The sequence below is a fragment of the Coloeus monedula genome (assembly GCF_965178545.1).
Source record: "Coloeus monedula genome assembly, chromosome: 6".
NCBI lineage: Eukaryota > Metazoa > Chordata > Aves > Passeriformes > Corvidae > Coloeus > Coloeus monedula.
The window spans coordinates 13,430,095-13,446,685 of NC_138786.1; the positions used below are offsets into that span (position 1 = coordinate 13,430,095).

Here is a 16,591-nt window from a genome sequence, read left to right on the forward strand (position 1 = left end):
GCATGTAGTGACAGGACAAGGGGGAATGGCTTCAAACTGAAAGAGGGCAGGGTTAGATTGGATATTTGGCAAGGCTGGATGGCACTCTGAGCAACCTGGTCTAGGGAAAGGTGCTCCTGTCAACAGCAGGGTGGGTGGAACTAGAGGATCTTTAAGGTCCCTTCCAACACAAGCTATTCTATGATTCAGTGGTGAGCTGCCTGTTCTCCTTGATAGGAAAGGAATTAAAAACAAGGAAAGAATGCAGCTGAAACTGGGCTTCAGACCTTGGGCTGGTCATAACTGGTTATCTAACACTAACCTTTTCCCTTGGGTTTCTAGGAAGCATGAACTGCCCAGTACTCAGAAAAATTTAAAAAAGAGAAAGAAAATTAATTCTGTCACAAAAAATGTTACAAGGCTGCTCTGTGAGAGAAACACTTTCCACTGTCATCATGACTGTCCCTAGAGTGTCCCCAGCTCTCCTAGTGTATGGCAGCAGAATGCTTGCTGGATGCGTGGATTGCTGCTGTTATTATCAGTCATGATTTGAACAGTTTTCACAATTTAGGCAAATAAAAGTTGTCTAGGCAAACCCCTGAGTATTCATATCTCTTGTCTCTTGTTGCCCTTGGAAGACCCCCACCTGGAGTAAGATACCACACCTGTGGCAAGATACCACGTCAGCTGTTTCACTATAAAAATAAGCAATAAATAGCCCTTACAAACCAGAGGTAAGATTTTAACGTCTGTTTTACCTTCCATGGGTTTTAACCATGGCCAAATTACTCCACAGGGATTAACTAGCAGGAGCAGCCTGCCAACCCCACAGCTGAGACGATCTTCAGGAGTTTCTGGCTTGTCACCTATAGAATCAACATCATCTAGATGGGAACGGAGTAACATTAGCAAGAGATCCCATCAGGAGTATAACACACCAAGGTAAGCACTGAACAGCATTTTAAGGGCAATAATAGTTCTGGAACTTGGCAGAAGTATTTGATGTAAAGTCTTGTGAATTAAGTCTCCAAATTCTGCCAGCATAAACTGGAAAAGTTAATTATGTACTATGCTTTGTAACTCTGGTTGATCTTAAGTAGAAATCAGGTCATTTTGAGGTTAAATAGTCTGCTCTGTCATAATAAGTAGGCCTTTGAGTAGGAAATGAAAAAAAAGTCCAACATACATGATTGCAAAACAAACTAGTTTAGTGTCTAAACTTGTACTGACTTCCTCCTTCTTTCTATTTAAAATATATATCACTTGCCAACTTCCATATACCCATATATAACTAAAAAGGTGAGACAATTTTCTTGTGGTTGGGAGCCACTGTTTTGTGTATTACAATATTACAATGTTTATTGTTCCTCCAGTCATCAAGCAAGCTGTAAAACAGATTAAGGCAGTCATCTCTTCTCTTCTTGTTACTCAATATGGTGCAAAGAGAGCTTTTATTTCCAGAGTTAAGATAACATTCTGAATTAGGATTAAAATAAATGTTTTTTTTTTCTTTTTGTGTAAAGTTGTATATTAGTGAAAATTCGCACATTTAATTTTATTAAATGTATGAATGTGTATATCTTTGCTCTGGAAATCTGTAAAAATGGGTGGAGTTCTGCTTTTATTGGTTTTCTTGTTTTTTAAATTTTTTTGTGTTTTTTTTTTTGTTTTTGTTTTGTTTGGGGTTTTTTGTTGGTTTTTTTTCTTTAAATGGTTCTACATAGGTCATAAGGAAAGTATAACAGATGCATTTTTAAAAAAGAAAATGTGAGTTATGCTGATAACTGCTAATTATTAGTAGAGGATGGAAATTCATATACACACATGCAAGAATTTACTTATCAGTATTATATTTAATTTTAAAGTGAACCATTTAAATAACCTGGCCCAGTGTTTTTCTTCTCCTTGAGTAAAATATGAGCTTTAAGTTTTTATGTTGTAAAACTTAATTGTGGGTTGTGTATAAAGCACAATTGAATATTCTAATATGAGCACTGGTAATCATTTAAAGATTATATTTTGATGCTGATTTGGTTGCCAGTGTCCAGACAAACCTCCTCAGTTGTATCCTCTAGAAATAACCAGGGACCAGAGAAATTGCTTCAACCTTAGCAACCATGGGATTTCAATCTGAGGCCCAGCCCTCCTGCTGCAGTCTCAATGTATATTTACAGAGGGTTTCCTTACTTTCCTTACTGTTCAAAAGCAGCTCTTGGGAGCATCTGTTTTATCTTTATGCAGATTTTTTGATTTGGTTTCTCATTCAAACACTAGCTGAAAATGTAAGGTTCTTCCTCATGTTGAGGTGAAACTTCTCGTGTTCTGGTTTATGGCCATTGCTCCTCATCCTCTTTCTGGGTGCCACTGAAGAGAATCTGGCACCATCCTCTTAGCCCACCTTTGAGATATTTATATGCACTGATGAGATCCCCTTTCAGCCTTCTCTGGACTAAACAGGCCCAGCTTCTGCAGTTTCTCATCATAAGGGAGATGCTCCAGACCCTTCATCCCCTTTGTGGCTTCTGCTGGACCCTCTCCAGTGGGTGTAGATACACAGAAACAAATCCATGTTTATTCTTTAACTCATTTTTCATATTCATATATTTAAACTAGTGATGGGAGATCAAGTATTATTTCTGTATTGGACTTTTTTTGCAATCGGCTTAAGAAAGATTAAATCTGTTTTGGTAAATACTGCTTTCCCCTCCTGAAGAGAAATAATTTTAAATTAACTATTTTCACGTTGAAGTGCGCATATGCAATTATTTTTAGTTGCATATTACATTTCTGCTCACTAAAGCAAATAGAATTTTAAATTATGGCATGAAATTTCGTCTCTGCAACAGCAGATGGCAGAATTGAGCAATTGAGTTGAACGATTTGGCCACTGAAGCAAAATATGATTTGATGTCAAAAATAGCTTTGGTTTTAAGTTTATACTAAATAAAATAATTAATTGAATATGCAAAATTCATTTGAAAACCTCTGTGGCTGTGTGAGGTTCTCAGTGTGTTTCCAAAGTAATCAATCCTCAGATCTGTTCGGAAACAGCCTGCTTCAAATGTTCAAGGAAAGTAGCATGTTAGAAAGTAAAACCTATCACACACAGTCTGAGTATATTTATTGTGTCATTTTAGGACTGTGTAAAGTTTTTTGTTGCTTTCAGTCAGTACACAGCAGTTTTTATTTCATGTGATTGACATATTTTCTAGCTGGTCTTGAATTTGCCTGCTTTGTAGTATTCTCTCTTTCTTGAATGGTGGTGGACATGTCACAGGGCAGTATACCTATTTTAAAAGGATTTCATTTAATAAAAATGGAAGAAATACTAGGAAAGACATAAAAAAAATTCTTACTGTTTTTTTTTTCCTTTTCAGCCAAGGATCTCACTCAAATGGGTCTTTTGGTGCAAACTTGCTGACAATACCAAAGCAAAGATCATCCTCTGTGACACTGACCCATCACGTGGGTCCCAGACGAGCAGGTAAGACCACACAATTTGTACAGTAACAAGATGGTACATCAAGGGGTTTTTCATCAAAACACAGCACTAAAATAACATTAGTATGTCCCTTGTTGTTTAAATCCAGTCTTGGTAAACAGCAACAACTTCACTGTCATCTGAACCCCATGCAATGTTTGTTTTGGAAGGTGCTTCTCCCGGCCTGAGTCCCGTGGGGTCACCGAGTCACGGATCTGTCTCCAGTGGGGCTTTCAGCAACTGGTCACCTGTCGAGTTCCCTGACACTGCTGATTTCCTCACAAAACCAAGCATTAATATACACAAGGCTCCAGGACACACATCTAGCTCTCCAGATTTTCAGCAGCCAGTTAAAACACCTGTAGGTTACATGTGCAGCAGGTACTGTAAACTCTGTTATAGTTTCAGTCACTTCATATCTGTTGAAAGGAATGCAATTGAAATGAAAAGCAAAAAAAAAAAAAAAAAAAAAGCAAAAAAATAAAGCAAGACCTGTGCACCTACTAGGATTGAAAAAGGGCATAAGATCTCAAAATAATCTGTAACTGTTATCCAGGGGAGAATAAAGAATGCTGAATGTATGTCACTGCTTTGCCATGGCCCATCCTTCTCAGCAGCTGTTTTGTAGAGGAACAATATTCTATGGAATTTTAGAAAAGGAGGGTTTCTTACTTGGGAATTGAAGTCTGTGTTTCTGAATACCCTCTTAGTTATGAGCTCTACTTTATTAATTCAGAGATCTAAGTCTGGGGGAGGTGATGGTTGATTGTTATCCAAGGACAGACTAAATCTATGTGTGCCAAATTTAAGAGAAAACACTAAGGTCAGTTGTTGAAGAAATCTTCACAAGCCTTTTTTTAAAAAAGTAATCTGCAGATATTTTTCAGTAGAAGACAGCAGTAGCAAAAGAAGAAAGTTACTGAATGTTGTAAATATTTTTCATGTATTCTGTAAGCTGTGGACGTCAGATACTCAAGCCTGTTCCAATACCAGAACCAGAATTTGCAGAATACAGAGACAGAAAATCAGGTGGGATTTCGAAATAGACAAATACTTGATATCAACTTGCTGCTTTTTTTTGAAAGCCAGTTAAATTAAAATTTTATTATTTCTACATAAATTTTTTCCTATATTTTAACCTATGTGTGTATTTGACTTTGTTTTGTGTTTTAGAATAATCAAAATAATACAAAATATTGCCTGCTCCATAGTAAGGATTTTAAAACAGGCTTCCACTAATACCTTTATAGATCTGTACTCCATATATCAAACAAGTGCTCTACCAACTAAGCTAAACTGATCACTGAACCAATTTTTGCAAATAAAAGCAATGCTTTTAGCTTTTCTTAATGTTCAAATAGGTTTTGTCTAATAAATTTTGTCCTTTACAACTCTTTTTGCATATTTCTTAAATTAAATGGTTTAGAAACAAGCTATTACTTTTATTTCTGTGACAAATCTGTATGATCAGTCCAAAAATTATTAGACAGTAGTAATTTACAAATAAATTATTGATATAGTATTTCTGTATGTGCTTTCTTTAAGGTGAAATTGCAAGTGCTAATGCTTCAAAAGAATCTTTCCACCATTTGGAGGAGAGGAAAGATGGAAAGAAGGAAATGATTGATCAAACACAAAATAAACTGCTTGTAAGCACGTAATTGCAAAAACCCACTTGCAGTAACTTTTCTCAATTCAGTATTTCTTTGTAATTCCTAACTTGCTGTGAAGAGGCCCTTGCATTGCTAAAATAGTAATTTCCAAAGGGTGGTGGTGCATGGGAGTTCAAATTTTCCTTTAACAACTGTTTATTTCTATCTTGCATAAATGTCCCTAGCAAATGATAGGAAAGGTTGTGATTGTATTGATTTTGTTGATCAGTATTGATTCGTGTAGATTTAATGTTGGGGGGGTATGCTCAAACACTGGTTGGCTGGTATTTTCCTTTGGAAGTTTATGAAAGATGCAGCAGTTCCAGTGAGACTTACAAAGGAATGCTCAATACAGTGCTATTAACATTTTGGGTTTATAAATCAGGTGTTTTTAAAGCTCGTCCAATTAACAAAATCTTAAAGTTCAGTAAATCCTGGGTTAGCCTATGCATATTTTGGCTTTGTTTTAACTCATCTTGCTTAAAAACAAATAAGAAGGAAAATTTAGCGCCATCTCAGAAAGCCCTGGAATTTGCTGCCCAAAACAGGAGAAGTCAAGCCTTTAACTGTGCTATTTGTGATATTGATTTATGATTTTCTCATAGCCGTAATTGTAGCACCATTCAATAAATTCGCAAATGATTTATCATTTTCAAGGCTTTTTTTTTTTGCCAACACAACTGATAAATTAGTTTTCCTTGTTATTTTAGAGATGATAAAGTATCTTAATCTCATACAGGTGGAACAGAGCTCTTCATTAGAAACAATGTTATTAGACCATGATTCACTAATGGAGAAGATGAACAATTGGAATTTCCAAATTTTTGACCTTGTAAAAGAAATGGGAGATCAGTCTGGAAGGATCCTTAGCCAGGTTTGTTATCTTTTATTATATGAGGGAGGGTATGTAAAGGTGTCATGCTTCTGTATTTTATTTAAACCATGAAGAAGTTTTGCAGTGCACATATATGTGAATGCTATCTTGAAAAGCAGAAATATGACTTCTCATGTACTCCATGTCATTGTAAACCATAAAAAATGGTTTATCTATAGAGAACATGCTCCAGTTTTTCTGAATTTTATTCTCAATGTACATAGGTTAGACTCACACTGACTGGGTTTTATCACAATATGCCATTGCCTGTGCAAAATTACCTCCTGCTTTCAGAATTACTACTCTGTTTATCAACCATTTCTCTTTTCTTTATTTCAGTAAAATATTTCTGCCAGCGCTACCCCCGTGAGGGAAGAGAAGTGATCTTTTAGGCAGTCTTTTGCCTCTTGATCCTACAAACAGTGGGATGTTTTTTCCATGCTGCTTTCTGCACGTAGTATCCCTTTTATCTCTTTCTGACTACTACTAAGCTCTTCCATGCAGTTTCATTTTGCTGAAGCCAAACCTGCTGGCAGGTGCAAGAATAGAATTCTGTTTGCTCTTCCCCAGCTTCTCCCATTCATCAAGGTCATCTGGAAGCTTCTGTCTCCTTCCTTAGGGTGGATTTAGCAATCGTGGAGCTTCTGATCTGACCATTAAATAGTTTTATTTCCAGTATCTTAGTTTTCCACTCTGGAACAGAACACGTCACTTTTGTTCAAGGTCAGTGTTAGGAACAATCAGCTGGAGGGAAGGAAACAAGTTGGAAGCACTCTGATGCAGTTGGAATCACAGGCCTGCCCCTGGACTGAAGTCAGGAAACACCAATGGGAATAACTTAATTCTTGTCATTAGACACCATCTTTTCTTTCATATTACACAGTACTTTGGTGGTTTTGGTTTGTTTTTTTTTTAATATTCAATTAGTCTTTGTTGATCAAATGTTTTCGGGTCTTTTGTCACCCAAGTTAGTGACAAGTGTTAATGTACAGACTAGAATGCCCCAAACCACTTTTGAGTGGTTTTTTTAGTGCAGGATACTCAGTGATCCACACGGGCTTGCATTCCATTTGTGTGCAGAGGAACTCTAGGGCAGAGTTCACACCTCTATGTACTTTGGTGTACAGGCCTTACCTCTACCAGGTTTTCTGTACTAGTTCTTCCTGAGATTGTGTGTGTGTTGTTACTTCTCCTCCTCCCACCCCAGAGCTTCTGCCTGTTGTGCTCTAAGCACCTGATTCATTTCTTATTTAGCAGCCAATTAAAAAGTGCATTTTACCCTCATCAGTTGTAAGATTCTCAGACTGGGTATGTGAAAAGGGAAAGGTTGGGCCCGGTGCAAGGAGTGATGTCTCCTTCTTTTGCTGCTCCTGCTCCTGTGAGCACCTCTCACATTTCAGAACTTCTTGTTCCTCTCCTATATCTAGGAAAAAAGTTATAAAAATGAGTAGCAGTGACTTGTTTCAAAAAATATTTTTAGCCTTGGGGGGGGTGGGATTAGGCTTTGAAGTACACTAAGTTCTCCATGTAAACTGTAACATATGCTTCATATACATAATTGGATATTCTGAGTACCTTTTTGAAATTCTTCTTCATTTACCAGCTAGTTTTGTTAAAAACACTCAAGTCATAATAAACACAAGAACTAGGATCTCTTTGTCAAAATCTCAAAAATAACCACAGTGTTGAGGGGCTGGTGCTGTTTGTTTCTCTTTGTTTTATTGTTAATGACTCTGCTGGTATAATTAAGTAATTCGAAGTTTTGAATAATAAGTCAGAATGTAAATTTCTTCTTTTTAGGTCCCTAATGGAATAAAGCAGGACTTACTTAGCCTTACGAAAAAATTTTGGCAATATTATTAAAAATAATCAGTTGTGCATAGAATTTATCAGTAAGGAAATAAAAGCTTTTTATTGTTGAGAGGATCATAAAAATACACATTTTTGCGCTAAAAATTTATTAAATATATCTCTATGACAATAGCATTCTGATAATCTTTAGTGGAATTTCAGTAATTTCAAAGTCTGTTAGCATGTAAAATTTTAAAAACAAGAACATTCTCAAAGTTGAAAAAGCTGAACATGCATTGGTATACCTTTCAGAATTCAATTAATATTAATCTTTCTTTAGGTAACTTATAGCTTGTTTCGAGACACTGGCTTGTTTGAAATTTTCAAAATCCCCACTCAAGAGTTCATGAATTACTTCTGCGCGCTAGAAAACGGCTACCGGGATATTCCCTGTAAGTACTCCCTGGCTGCACGTGGAATTTTATATCAGTGTGTCTCCTCCAGTGTGTGCATTTGTATTGGTAGGCAGTGTCTGAGCTTAGTGTGTTTTTAATGAATACACTTGACAGAACTTGGAACTGCTCTAATGAATTGTAGGACAAAGTGGGTGGACTCTAAAACCGAATTTGTTAATTTGTAGTTTGAAGATAATCTTAAAGAATTTGAATTAGTGGTTGAATCAAACATACTGAAGTCACTTGGAGAATATTTGCTGACTTAACAGAAATTTGGCTTAGGTCCTTAATAAAATGAGAAGCAAATAGAGAATTTTGATGGTAGTCGTTCATCTTGCTGTGTAGAGCAGCCAAATTTATTGGGAAACAAAGCAAGAAACACACTTCCCCACTCCACAGATGTTTCCCCAGCCCAGGTGCTCGTAGGTGTTAGATTGCAAGCCGTGCTTGCTTCTCCCCATGGTTGATTTAAAAGGACATTTAATCCCTTCCTGAGGCCCAGGTAGGATGAAGTGTGCATAGACTTGAATGCTTGATGTCTATCTAACTTCCCTCTTAAAAGTGTTCAGTGACACATATATCCTCCACTAACAGCTTAAATACAATTTTTCCTTTTGTATTTAATCAATTTAATCGCATAATACATTTTGTACTTGTTTTGTTTTGTTTTGTTGTTGTTGTTGTTGTTGTTCTTTTTGATGGCATTTCAGATAACATTTCTTCATTGTATCTTGCTGATTTTCAGACCACAATCGTATCCATGCCACGGATGTTCTCCATGCAGTGTGGTATCTGACAACACGGCCCATTCCTGGATTTCAGCAAATCCGTAATGAGCATATAATGGAGACTGATATAGGTATGCATTCACATCAGTTAATTTTGTTTTGCTGAAGAATGTTTTAATGAAACTACAGCAGGTAAACCAAATTATTCTGGAAGAAAAGATCTAATTATTCTTATGACTCACTTTTTTTTTTTTTTTTTTTGTGCTTTAATATAAGGCAGTAGAAAAAAATTACAAAGCACACACCGTTCAGAAATATCATGCAATTGACTTTTAGAAAAATTATTAGATGAGTAATGGTTAGTTTGTTAGCCAAGAAAACTGGTTCACTTAATAAATTTTCTATGCTGAATGAAATCTCTGTTTCCTGCCATAGTCAGGGGTATTTTTAGCATTTGAAATACGTTAGACTAATATTTCTTAATTTTTTGGAAAGTTAAACAGACCAAAGAAAAAATACCAAAGTATTTAACGTAATTGAAGTTCTCCTTAATGGCTTTAGTATAAAAATTAATACTTTAGAATTTTCTATTAGGTGTCACATGCAGACTTTCAGGCAGGGAAGTGACCACCCTACCAATAACTGTGTAAGAGCATCCCTGAAAGAGTAATACAGACTCCAAATTCAAATTTTGTGTGCCATTACTTCCAATGAAGCTTGCTTTTGTGTTGTCTATGACTTCATAGAACTAACTTTTTAATTAAGAATTTGTAATTTTTACCAAAATCTTTCCTGTAAGTGAAGGATAAAAAAAAAAGAAAGAAAAAAAAAATTGTAAACATAGACTTTGATGCTAAATGGTTTGTATTTTGGAAAAATGAAGAGAGGAAATCAAACTCTCTTCAAGAACTGTGCTTTGTATGTGTAGTAGAAAAAGACAAGACATGAGTTGTGTGGCTTTTAAAAGGCTGGAATTTTCTCATTTTTTCCAAGTTTGTCCATATCTACAGATTGCACCCTATTGCCTTTTCTTTCTCCAAGTGTTAAATGGATTGGGACTGGAGACTTAACTGGAGAAAAGTGATAAAAATAATTTTGTTCCCTTCTACAAAAAAGAGCAAAATTAAAATAAGAAATTATAATCTTATTGCTTGGAAACTCTTCCAGTGTAAGTAGTTTCAGGATTTCAATCCTTGCTTATTTTATGAAGGAAAAGGAGTTCCTCTTCTATTATGCACTGATGAAATTAGTGCTATTCCTTTTTATTTTTCTTTAAGTAGTGGCTTTGTCACTAGAAAAAGAAAAAAGAAAGAGAAGAATAAAACTGTGAATCTTATCATGCAAATACTTCTAACTTAATGCAGTTAGTTCCTTTTGTGGTAGTTTCCACTGCCCTTGCCAAGGTTTTCCTGTAGGTTTGCAAGTACAAGAAATGGGAAAATTATGGAAATACTAAGGAAGGTGCTGATTGTTCTTTTCTTGGACTAATTGAGGTTGGAGACAAACAGTAGAATGTTCTGTTAGTGCTACAAATTTGCAACCCAATGGCATTTCAGCTTTTCTTCGAATTTGTTAATTTATCTATAAATTTGACTTTTTCAAAATATAAGTCTCTGCCAATTATTCAGCTTCATGACAGCAAGGATAAAAATACCATGTTTACAACAGTGTCTGGCTGCATCATTCATAATGTATTACAAATATGAATGAAATACCATTCTAAAAAATCTTCTATTTTTTGTACTTTGATTTTTTTTTTAGATGAAGCCAGTGGTATTGCCCCTGTTCAAGTCAGCTACACTTCTTCAAAAAGCTGTCCTATTGTTGATGACAGTTATGGCTGTCTGGCATCAAACATTCCTGCTTTGGAATTGATGGCTTTGTATGTAGCAGCTGCCATGCACGACTATGACCATCCTGGACGTACAAATGCTTTTCTAGTGGCCACAAATGCACCTCAGGTAAGAACCTCTTTAAGCAGAAAATTATTTGTTTGAAAATCAGTACAAAGAAATTTTTTCTATTCTATATCCCTAAAGAAGTTATTTAGGATTTAAGTGTTTAAGGCCCGATTTACGAAATGGGGAAATTAATGTGTACTGTACATGTGTAATATTGTTATTTTTCTACCCTGTTAAATTCTGGTGTGTTTTGTATGTATTGGCTGTGTATGCATGTAGAAACAGCTTTCAACTTGCAAAAATGAAAAAAACAACCTAAACCAGTGCAGGACAGTGTAAAGGATTATTTCATAGAGAGCTGGCCCTAGGTCTGTCTAAGCAACTATGATGGCTCTTTGGATCTCTTTTAGTAAGGTACGGACAGGAAACTTAAATAATAATTACAACACCAATAACAACAATAGATCAGAAACTGGAACTGCTTGTTAGGAGATAAAAACTTAGAAAGGGAACTTTCCAATCAGTTTTCAGCAGCTCCTTTTTACAAAGAGAGTTTAGGATGTAGGCAGGTATGTATTTCTGCTGAAAATAGCATGCAAGGAAGCAGAAAAGCAAACAACACAGACACCCATCACCAAGTTTCAAAAATATAAGCATTCTTTGAAAAACTGCAAAAAGCATGGACAAAATGAAGGTTTCTTCCAGGTTCTGTTTAATCTATACAGGATTAATTATTTTATAGAGTGTTTTATATAAACATGGAAGCTGTGAGTAAAATCTGCTGCTGTTTTTATATTTTAGTTGGCTTTATGCATCAGCATTAAACATAGCACTTTGAAAACTAGTGATACTTTGCACCATTTCCCAGTAATGACAGCTCTTATATGTTTTGTATGTTTTGGAGTTCTTTTTGTGGTGGGGTTTTTTTGTTTGTTATTTTTTTATTTGTTTCTTTGTTTTTGTTAGATGGGGGATTTTCTGTTTGTTTTTAAATGGTTTGGTTTGTGGTGTTTTTTTTTTTTTTTTTTTTTTTTTTTTTTTTTTGTTTGTTTGCTTTTGTTTTTCCAACACAATTAAGAGGAATTAAAAGCATATACATAGATTTCTTTTTCTTGGTTTTTTTTTCATCACTGTTTGACATAAAACACACACTGCTCCACACATACACTGTGCAAAGTCTTAAGTGGTTTGTGTATGTGTGCCTACAGTCTGAATGTAGATGTCACTAGGACATTGTTAAGGACTTTTAAAGAATCAACGAACTTTGCTAATTTTTAAGTTTGGGGTTTTTTTTTCCCCCTCATCTGTCATTTTCGTGTCGCTTTAACCCAAAAACTAGAAGGCAAAATATAATTTCTATTTTTTCTTTTTTGCCTAATGTAGTTCCTGACTAGCCCTGAAACCTCAGAATATTTAATTATAACTTTAAAATTTTCCTGTGTAATTTATGATACTCTGTTTTTTTTTTTTTTATCTGTAGGCTGTTCTCTACAATGACAGATCAGTCTTAGAAAATCACCATGCTGCATCTGCCTGGAATCTTTTCTTATCACAACCAGAATACAACTTTTTATTGAACCTCGATCACGTGGAATTCAAGCGTTTTCGTTTCTTAGTGATTGAAGCAATCCTTGCCACAGACCTCAAGAAGCATTTTGATTTCCTTGCAGAATTTAATGCCAAGGTTTGTTCCACTTTAGTGTCTGCACTGATCTGGTCTTGATATACCGATGTTATCACTGCTTCTCAGTAGCTGTTAGTTTTAATTACTTGCATTTAAAGTTTTATATTATTTAAATTTAAGTTATTAAAAAAGCAAATAAAGTATTTTCTTTGTACAAACCAGCTGTAGATGGTTTGTAGATTGCCTAATAAACCCACAGATGAACAGTTTTAACTTGATGTTTGTGCCTATGCCAGGTGAATGACATCAACAGTAACGGCATAGAATGGAGCAATGAAAACGATCGCCTGCTGGCCTGTCAAATATGCATCAAACTGGCTGATATTAATGGCCCTGCCAAAGTCAGAGAGCTACATCTGAAATGGACTGAAGGCATTGTCAATGAATTTTATGAACAGGTGGGTATGGAGAGAGCAATTTTCTCTTCTGTTTTAATGATGGGCAGATGATTGATTCTTTGTTTTACCAGTGGTTTAACTAAATTAAGCTTTATTCCTTGTTTTAAATCTTCAGGTAAGATATTTCCATCTTCTCATTCTGAATACTGAAATATATTTTCATAGCTAGCTTACTAGCATGATCTTTTAGTTTGTACTAATTGTGTCCAGAAAACAAGCTCCTAGCCAATATTTTCCATTTTTCATATATTAGGGGATTTTTGAGGGGAAGGGCTTCTTTCCTTAGGACGATGCTGATAAACCAAAATAACTTCTTTTACTTTTGGAAGGTAAGTTCACAGATATGTTTCCAGGTCAAAGAATATGTGCAAAATCCCCAAGCCTGGAAATGTATGTTCAGCTCTAAAACTATCAAGTCCATGGAAATGCTGAGATAAGTAATTAGAGATCAGATTTTTCTGTGAGCAACTGTTCAGTGTTTTTCTTCTCCAGTTTAAAAAATGGGAAAAAAACCCAAACCAAACCACTTTACTCTGGATGTTATAGTTCATGTCATTCGTCTGTGGCCTTGCAGGGGATGCCATTACCAGAGTGCCTTGCTGTGGCTGATCACTCTGCCATTTTCTCTGTCCACCAGCTCAGCAATTGAAGTCGAGTCTCTGCCTCCTCTGAAGCCATCCTGTGAAGGCAGAGGAATAGCAGCTCCAGTAGAGCTAGTTCTCCATCCAGGCATAAGCTGAAGGGAGGATTGTGGACTGTGCAAGTCCGAGCCATAATGTGTCTTTATTTTAAACTGGCCTAATTACATTTACATTCACTTAGTCCATACTATTATTGTTGCCAGTAAAAAGATACAATCCCTGTGATGGTTCGTGGAATCACAGAGGGACCACAAGAATCATTGATGTCTAACTCCTGGCCCTGCCCAGGACACCCCAAAAATCACACCATGAGCCTGAGAGCACTGTCCAAATGCTTCTTGAGCTCTGTCAGGCTGAATGCTGTGGCCAGAGCCCTGGGGAGCCTGTTCAGTGCCCAACCACCCTCTGGGTGAAGAACCTTTTCCTAATATCCAATCTAAACTTCTCCTAACCCAACTTCAGGCTGTTCCCTTGTGTCCTGTCACTTCTCATTGGAGAGAAGAGATCAGTGCCTGACTCTACGCTTCCCCTCATGAGGAAGTTGTAGGTTACTTGGTTCATTAATGGCAATTTTTAAAATAAAAATTTAAAGTTAATTTTGTGAGAACTTCTGATAAGCTTTTTCGTTTCTCTTTCAGGGTGATGAAGAAGCAAGTCTTGGATTACCAATAAGCCCCTTCATGGATCGTTCTTCTCCCCAGCTGGCAAAACTGCAGGAATCTTTCATCACTCACATAGTTGGCCCCCTTTGTAATTCCTACAATGCAGCTGGATTGCTTCCAGGGCAGTGGGTTGATGAAGAGGAGGAGGATGCAGAAAGCACTGAGGATGACGATGGTGCACAGTTAGAGAGTGATGATGAAGAAATGGAAGATGATCTTATTTTAAGTAAGTTTCTGCATTTCAGTTGGTGTGTAGTTCTCATTCAGTAGCTTCAGACATAGAGATGACAGTTAAAATTGTGCTGTACAGATCTTGTAGATTTTGCTGTTATGCTGCTTCATAAATTTTCCTCTTTCAATAAAAATTTTGGTGCTACCAGGAGACTTGAAGTTTGAAACAGAAACTTGGTGATATCCTTTGCCATGCCACTATTTAAATATTCAGAATAATCATCCATATGCCTTGCTCAAATTTATGTCTGTCTTGCAATCTGTCATTGGTTTTGTATGTGCGAAGTACAATTACTTGGAATGTCAAACAATCCAATATGCTTATAATTTTACAGAAGCTCAAAGAAAAAAAGGTAGACGAATATTTTGCCAGCTAATACACCACCTCAGTGAAAATCACAAAATATGGAAGAAAGTGATCGAAGAGGAAGAAAAAAATAAAACAGAAGGAGCCAAACTGCTGACTGAAATCTCATCTTTACCTCAAGCAGATGACATTCAGGTTATTGAGGAAGCTGATGAAGATGATGAACGACAACTAGGAGAAGACAAGACATGCTAAGGGAGCTCCAGTGGTGTTCAGTGTGATGACAGCCTATTTTTTTTCCACTGTGCTGACTTCAGCCTGACACAGCTCACACAAAATCGAAAGGCCTTAATACTGTGAGAGGATTCTTTCTACTCTGGTGGAATCCCACTCCTATGCACTTTCGCCACACAGAATATGAAACTTTATTCAGAGATTGAGTATTGTACACCCTGATGCAAAGTTCTTTATGCCTTAGTTGGTATAAAATATCCTGATATAATGCTGCCTTGCTGAATATGGAACTCTTCTTTTCCTTGAGGTACCTGCAGTTTTTAAAAACATTCAGTGACTTCGATTACCAAAGTGGCAAGAACTTTTCGCTAACAAGGAACCGCGGGATGAATCCTAATATTGTCTTGAGTTGCTTATTTCATGTTGTTTTTGAACATGAATGAGAAAAAAGTCTGTGCCTACATGAAAACTATGTTACTGCTGCAGTGCAAGCCTGTTGTGGGGTGTCTACTTAGTGCAGTAGTGTGCTTAATGTAGTCATCTCAGAGCAACTGTTCAAGGACTGTGACATAAATGCTGAATTCTGATATTTGTGGTTTAAAAAAAAAAAAAAAAAGGAAGAAAATCCAGGTGCATCTATTTCTGATGCTTTTTATTATTGTGCATAATCTGATGTTTTATTTTTGCAGAAAATATTCAGGTTTGCAGTGGATGTTCATGATAATTCATTGAATACAAGGCCATTAGCATCTGTTGCCTTGCTGTTTTGTGGTAGAACATTAAAAACCTGTTCAGCTACTTAAATTATGAAGGAATTTTATTCTTTTAGTCATAAGTCATGTTTATTTCCTGCCCTTACTCAGGTTCACATTTAAAACAAGTCAACCACATCATAGATTTTTATCTTGCACCCATTTCCCATATTAAATTTTAAGGAAATAAGATCGTATCTCATTTATTCTTTGTATGTAAAGCTGTAGGAGAATTAAAGATTTTTTTTTTAAAGACATAAACTACTGTTTCAAAATGGCTATTTTAATTTGCCCCACGCTTTTTCTTTCATCACAGACACAGCTTTTATTGCCTTCACGTTTGATGTGCATACCAAAATACACACATGGAAACCAGAACATGGAAACTTCATGTAAGGTGATGGAAATCACTGCACTGTACTACATTTTCGATTGCTGAGTTTTAAAATAACAAACTTAGACATTCCACACCAATGTATTTTTAGGAACACTACCATTGAAGGTCTAATTTGTAAACAAACAAACAAAAAATTCATAAATTAGGCTACAAGTAAACAAGCAAGCAAGCCACAAATAAGCCTAGTTTTAAAAGTGTTCCTTTTATTACTAAACCTTTATATGCTGTGTAGTTGAACTTAATAAAACCCAAATGCACGTGTGCTATTTCTAAATGTATCTCAGCATATTTGTGTTTACATCAATTGACTTGGAGAAAAAGATAACCTTGTGTAAATTGTATTACACTATTTTGCACAGATTTTCATTCTGCTATTTCATTGGCCAGTTTAAATAACTGAAAGTTTTGGGTTTTTTTTGCATTT

General features: G+C 35.9%; 1 protein-coding gene across 1 annotated transcript in view; it reads left to right on the top strand.

Annotated features, from left to right (window-relative positions):
• PDE3B (phosphodiesterase 3B) overlaps positions 1 to 16,049 on the top strand; it is an 82,952-nt gene extending 66,903 nt beyond the window's left edge. Inside the window, exons 4-16 of the mRNA XM_082283590.1 lie at positions 776 to 921; positions 3,357 to 3,463; positions 3,631 to 3,841; positions 4,416 to 4,489; positions 5,006 to 5,109; positions 5,852 to 5,986; positions 8,118 to 8,229; positions 8,978 to 9,091; positions 10,722 to 10,921; positions 12,342 to 12,545; positions 12,782 to 12,943; positions 14,223 to 14,472; positions 14,813 to 16,049. Coding sequence (XP_082139716.1) covers positions 776 to 921; positions 3,357 to 3,463; positions 3,631 to 3,841; positions 4,416 to 4,489; positions 5,006 to 5,109; positions 5,852 to 5,986; positions 8,118 to 8,229; positions 8,978 to 9,091; positions 10,722 to 10,921; positions 12,342 to 12,545; positions 12,782 to 12,943; positions 14,223 to 14,472; positions 14,813 to 15,039 — 2,046 coding nt within the window. The 3' untranslated portion in view covers positions 15,040 to 16,049. The remainder of the gene's footprint in view (positions 1 to 775; positions 922 to 3,356; positions 3,464 to 3,630; positions 3,842 to 4,415; positions 4,490 to 5,005; positions 5,110 to 5,851; positions 5,987 to 8,117; positions 8,230 to 8,977; positions 9,092 to 10,721; positions 10,922 to 12,341; positions 12,546 to 12,781; positions 12,944 to 14,222; positions 14,473 to 14,812) is intronic.
• Positions 16,050 to 16,591: the final 542 nt, after the last annotated feature.